The 6,000-nt window shown below is 33.4% G+C and overlaps 1 protein-coding gene across 1 annotated transcript; it reads left to right on the top strand.

Moving 5' to 3' along the window:
* On the top strand, positions 2,049 to 5,272 carry LOC104763103. The gene is made up of 12 exons (XM_010486518.1): positions 2,049 to 2,195; positions 2,307 to 2,402; positions 2,668 to 2,750; positions 2,848 to 2,972; positions 3,061 to 3,145; positions 3,222 to 3,351; positions 3,430 to 3,518; positions 3,581 to 3,607; positions 3,686 to 3,809; positions 3,906 to 4,118; positions 4,214 to 4,394; positions 4,695 to 5,272. The coding sequence occupies exons 1-12, from the start codon at positions 2,049 to 2,051 to the stop codon at positions 5,270 to 5,272; spliced, it is 1,878 nt and encodes a 625-aa protein (XP_010484820.1).

A 6,000-nucleotide genomic window follows, 5' to 3' on the forward strand; every position in this document is an offset into this window, starting at 1 on the left:
AACACATTCTAAGACCCATTCACATCAAAGTCGTCCTTCGCAGTTTCCGCCGAGGACAGAGTATGGGAGCCATTCACATCAAAGCCCTCCTTCGCAGTTTCCATGGAGGACACAATCTGGGAACCATTCACATCAAAGCTCTCCTTCACAGTTTCTGCTGAGGACATAGCCACTGTCACTACAAGAAAACACTTGATTTGCGATGGAAAAATATCTAGCAAATCCCTTGCAAAACGACTATAGCAAGGGATTTGCGAGGGAAGTCAATTCCTCGCAATTCGTTTCTCGCAAAATGGTTAACATTGCAAATCCCTCGCAATATTTGCTAGGAACAAAATCCCTCGCAAAATCATTGCAAATTGCAAGGAATAAAAGCGGTCGCAAATTTCTTGCAGTTCTGTTCATAGTACATCTCTCGCAAAGTTTGCTATGGATTTGCAAGGAAACATAAAAATGAAAAACTAAAGAAAATATTAGTTTCTTAAATAATTTAATATATTTAAAATTTTATTTAGCATATATAAATATATATATATATATATATATAATTATAGATTTAGTGACAGGTTTTTTAAAATTAATATATATTGGTATTAATAAACCACCCAAACCGGGAATTGATTAAGAGTTACAAAATTGAACCGATTACAAATTGTCGGTTGAACCGAAGGCTAAAATCAACAAACAAAAAAGACCCTAATCCCACAGCTGACAAGCCCCCGTTTCCAGCTGCTAGTATGTCGGCCTCTTGGCCAATTAATCCCTCAAAAATGATCTTCAAACCAACCAGATTCTCAACCCGGTAAAGGGGAAGAACCAGCACTAGCTCCACTCGCGGCACAAGCCTTTTGCTCCGCCACCGTCTCCTTTAGCACTCATTTTCTGTCGCCGGATTTCTGTTTCCATCTTCAATTATAGTGGTGGCTAGAAGAGGAGTTCAGATTCAGAGATCTTCAGGCAACATATCTAAATCTTGTTGTGTCTTGTTTCGTGGTGGTGGTCAAATCTCTGTCTGCGGCGGACTTTACTCTACTCAGGTCTAGACTTTGCTCTGCCACTGTCTCCTTTAGATCTTGGGATTTCTTTGATTATCCTTCATCATTTTCATCATTTTTATGTCAAGAGAGGTGACGAAGTAAAGAAGGAATAAGGAATAAGGGATAAGAGAAAAGCGTATAAACCCATGATTATCCTTCATCTCTGTTCGTAACTTAGGGATAAGGGATGGATGAGGATTGAGGAGAAGAGGTGACGAAGAGGAGAAGGAAAACAAAAAAAAGGGAAACAATGATATCCGTCAGATTTAATCTAATCAACGGTTCGTGATAGGCTAAAAGACCAATCCATGTCTCTATGAACTAACCAATAGGGACTCAATATCTTTTGTTTTATTAATTTTGTAATTTGGATTATTATTTGGTATATTAAAGGTAGACAAAATATCTTAAACGTATTTGTAAATCCCCCTTTTAATAAAACGGAAGTACACGACTTAGTTTTTGTAGACTTTACATTATTAATAAATGGTTAGTAATATGTTACGAATATAGGTTATAGGTTATACATTAATTCCAAAAACGAAATATTAATAAACGATATACACCTTCACAACTACATATAACTTTCGTAACTAATAAAATATTTCACCAAATGGTTAACAAGATTTATTCAAGTAAATCTTCCACCAAACGGTTTATCTTAAATATTCCAAAATATATACTTCAAAATATTTGATTAACAAATCAAATCGTCCTTTATCATGTCGTTACCTAAAATCTCTAAACTCATTATTCTAATTGTATATTTCCCAAGAATTTATTCCCACGAATTTATTAATAACCAAAGGTATTTAGAAAGTTAAGCAAAGGTATAATAATATGAATCAAAAAAAGGAATAAAATCTTAATAATTTAACAATATCATACGAAATCTCGGATATCGTATTCTTCAACTAAAGAAAAAAATCCTCAAGAAAATCTTACTTTGTATATAAGTAATGCTAATCGACTTTCATTACGTATATTCAGAGATTTTAAGAAAACAGAAGAATGACGATACTTTCTCAGTTTACCATGCTAAACAATCTCAAGCCATACAAGAATTCATGGTGTATTCGAGCTAAAATACTGCATACTTGGACACATTACGACAAGGATGTTGGTATGTCTTTTGAGATGGTTCTCTCGGATCAAGATGTAAGTAACCTACTTATTTATTCTCATTACTATCATCTGATTTCTTGAGAGTAGTATTCAATATTCATTGACAATCTTTTATATTGATACTTATCACTATAGGATAACTAGATTCAAGCAGCGGTGAAGAAAGAGGATGTTTCGAAATTTAAGAAACATCTCACTAAAGGGGATTGGAAAGTCATTGATGAATTTTCTGTCACTAAGGTCACTGGACAATATCGATCCACCATCAATCCTTACAAAATAAATTTTCTGTATACAACAGAAATTTCTCCTTCAGATCCTATGTCCAATAATATTTGGCTTGATTTGGTTAATTTTAACAAAATTAACAATGGTGCCATAGATCTAAATTACTTGGTCGGTAAGTAAACCCTTCCTTATTATTTACTTATATATTACTGTTGATTTCTATTAGTTATATTTCAAAGTAATCTTCGATTTTGTAAATGTAGATGTTATTGGACAGTTGGTGAACGTGAGAGACATAGAGTTTCTTGATGTCTCTGGAACCCCCAGGAAAAAGATTGATTTCCAATTACGAGATGTTGAGTAAGTCAATCCATTAGAAATACTATAAACATATTACTAAAAAATCAAAAGATCTACATAACATTATAATGCAAATCTGTGCGAAAATCGGTTACAGGAATAACTACCTCAACTGTACTCTTTGGGGAAAATGGGCCGACCAAGTGAAAGAGTTATCTAAAGAAAACATTGGTGGGATGGTCATTTGTTTAATTCGATGGGGCAAAATAGTAGAGTATAAAGGTTAGTAATAGTCACATCTTATAATGTTAGTAACTCCCTAATGTGGATTTAGTGGATTTACTACTCTTTTATGTCCATTTTGTAATAGGTGTGAGGAGTTTGACCACTTCTTTTGATGCATCTGATGTATGGTTTAACCCTGACATACCAGAGGCAGTGGATTTCAAAAATTTGTAAGTATTTTCAAGATCCTTAAAATTTTGATCACATTCGTTGTTTAAGAAGTTACAGTGGTGGAATATATCTCAGGTTACCTTCGGATGGTCTTGCCTTATCCATGTTGGGACCTAAACCGAAATTTAATTCCCGGAAAATAACTGATGCAATGGCAAATCTGCTTCCGTGGAGAACTATATCAGAGCTTCGTGACTCTTATGAGGTGAGGGTGGATTCCATTAATCGTTTCTCATTAATAAACATGTGTTTAGATATTCTAATGCAAGTTTTATGACAACAGCCTGAAAATGTTCGCATCATGTGCTCAATCCTGGGATTTGACACTGACTGGTCATGGTATTACTACGGTCATGTTAGTTGCAAAAAAAGGTAACAAAGAAAAAATCTAAATACCTTAATAAGAAACAAGTCTATTGGTGTCAAAAATGCAGACAAGAGGTCATTGAAGTTGTTTTAAGGTAACTACTTTTTATTTGCCAAATAATTGGATAATAGAATCTTAAATTAGAATATACTAATCCTTTTAACTTATACAGATACTGGCTACATTTGCTAATAAAGGACAGCACAGGTGAGGCGAAGATATTCTTATTTGATAGTACTCCACAGGAAATCATTGGGCAAGAAGTATCTGAAGTAATGGAAAGCTGCGGTCCTGAGGTATAATAAGACCTTAATCTTGCTGAAACATAATAGTAGAATAATAAATGTTTCTTAATACATACGTCACTTAAATGTTAGTGTTTAACTTTTCAGATTCAAGACCCATGCTATCTACCTGCTGTGCTTACTAAACTTATAGGGCAAAAACATCAATTTGTCATCTCAATCGCGAAAGACAATATAACTGGAAGTAATGATGAGTACAAGGTAGAAGAAGTGCTACCAATTCACAACTTGAATGATGATTCATGTGCTATCCATTCACAAGGCCCTATGGAACTATCTACAGCCAGTTCTACAGACCAGGTAGTTACGTGATTACCTCAAGTTCAATATTTTTTTATAGTTTTATAGAGGAAGAACCTTGCTCAGATTAATGGTTATATTTAATATGATTCCAGGTTTTAATGCTTACTAATAGTTCCGAGAAATCAGACTGCACAATGAATTTGGTGTCTACTCCCTCATCTAAACGAAAGGAAGATTCAGGTGACGGATCAAATCAGTCATCCACAAACCAAAACAAATGCAAGGGAGTTGTGGACGAAGAGATTATAGATCTTGAACAGAAGGCTGTTGATGGTACCAATCTCATGCAAAAAAATACAAGTTGTGGCTGACAATGAAGCAGATGGTAATCAAAAACTGGAACAAATCATGCTGAAGAAAGTTAAGATTGAATAGATAGCCGAGCAAAAGGATGTCAACTCAGTCAATGAATTGAAAAGATAGCCGAGCAAAAGGATGTCAACTCAGTCAATGAACGAATGCTATCAATGTTGAATGGTAAGTGTTCCTACATTTATTTAGTAAGTATATTCTACAATCTAAATTGAAACAGTCATGTATAAGTTGAAAACAATTTGTGTGATTTATATGTAGGTGATGAAAGAGTATATTTAAGCTCAGACAGTATTGATCCTTCCGACAAGAGTTCTACAAACAATCCAGTTTACTCTCCAGATTTGTTTAATGGTATAAAAGTTTATGGGTTGCCTAACCATTGTTTGCGACTAAAAATAGGTTGTCCGGTAATGTTGATTAGGAACATTGACACATCTAAAGGGCTATGCAATGGAACAAGGCTACAGATCACTCAAATGGCATATCATGTGATTGAAGCTAGGGTTATTACAGGTAATAGAGTTGGAAAGATAGTTCTTATTCCTAGGATGCTAATCACGCCATCAGATGCCAGATTGCCATTTAAAATGAGGCGTAGGCAATTTCCTTTAGCTGCAACTTTTGCTATGACTATCAACAAGAGTCAAAGGCAGACACTACAACATGTGGGAATTTTTCTACCTAGACCAGTTTTCTCACATGGTCAATTGTATGTCGCCATGTCTAGAGTTCAAAGTAAAACTGGTTTGAAGATTCTCATTACCGACATAGAAGGACGACCACAACAAACAACAAAAAATGTTGTTTTTAAAGAAGTCTTCCAAAAACTTTACTAGAAAAAAAAATCAACAGATTCCACTACTTGATATTAAAAGGTAACAGTTTTATTAATAGTTCATGTCTTTTATGATTTTTATGATTTTTATGATTTTTATGATTTTTATGATTTTACTAATTATGTTACATATAACTTTCATATACAGAAGGCTTTTATACCAGCTCAGGAGTGATTGTAATTTTGAAGCAAATATATTGTTTCTCATACAATAAATTTTATAAAACAACTCTTTATTTTCTCATTATTTTTCGATTTAAATTAGCAACTATGTTTAAACATTTCTCCATTATTTTCTTCATAATTATTATATAATAAACAAAAACAATTGGATCATTTCAAGTACTAACCTCTTTATCGAAGAAGAAAAACGGGTTATCTATGAACTTTGTCTTAATGTCTGATCATTCTGATTGACTTGATTACCATCAAAACCTGCAGAGGAAAATATCAAATGATATCAGTGTCTATATCAACACTATTTTCCTCATCCATAGTGTCGTAATTGATAAACCNAAATGTTGTTTTTAAAGAAGTCTTCCAAAAACTTTACTAGAAAAAAAAATCAACAGATTCCACTACTTGATATTAAAAGGTAACAGTTTTATTAATAGTTCATGTCTTTTATGATTTTTATGATTTTTATGATTTTTATGATTTTTATGATTTTACTAATTATGTTACATATAACTTTCATATACAGAAGGCTTTTATACCAGCTCAGGAGTG

The sequence above is a fragment of the Camelina sativa genome, chromosome 18 (assembly GCF_000633955.1).
Source record: "Camelina sativa cultivar DH55 chromosome 18, Cs, whole genome shotgun sequence".
In the NCBI taxonomy this organism is placed as follows: Eukaryota; Viridiplantae; Streptophyta; class Magnoliopsida; order Brassicales; family Brassicaceae; genus Camelina; species Camelina sativa.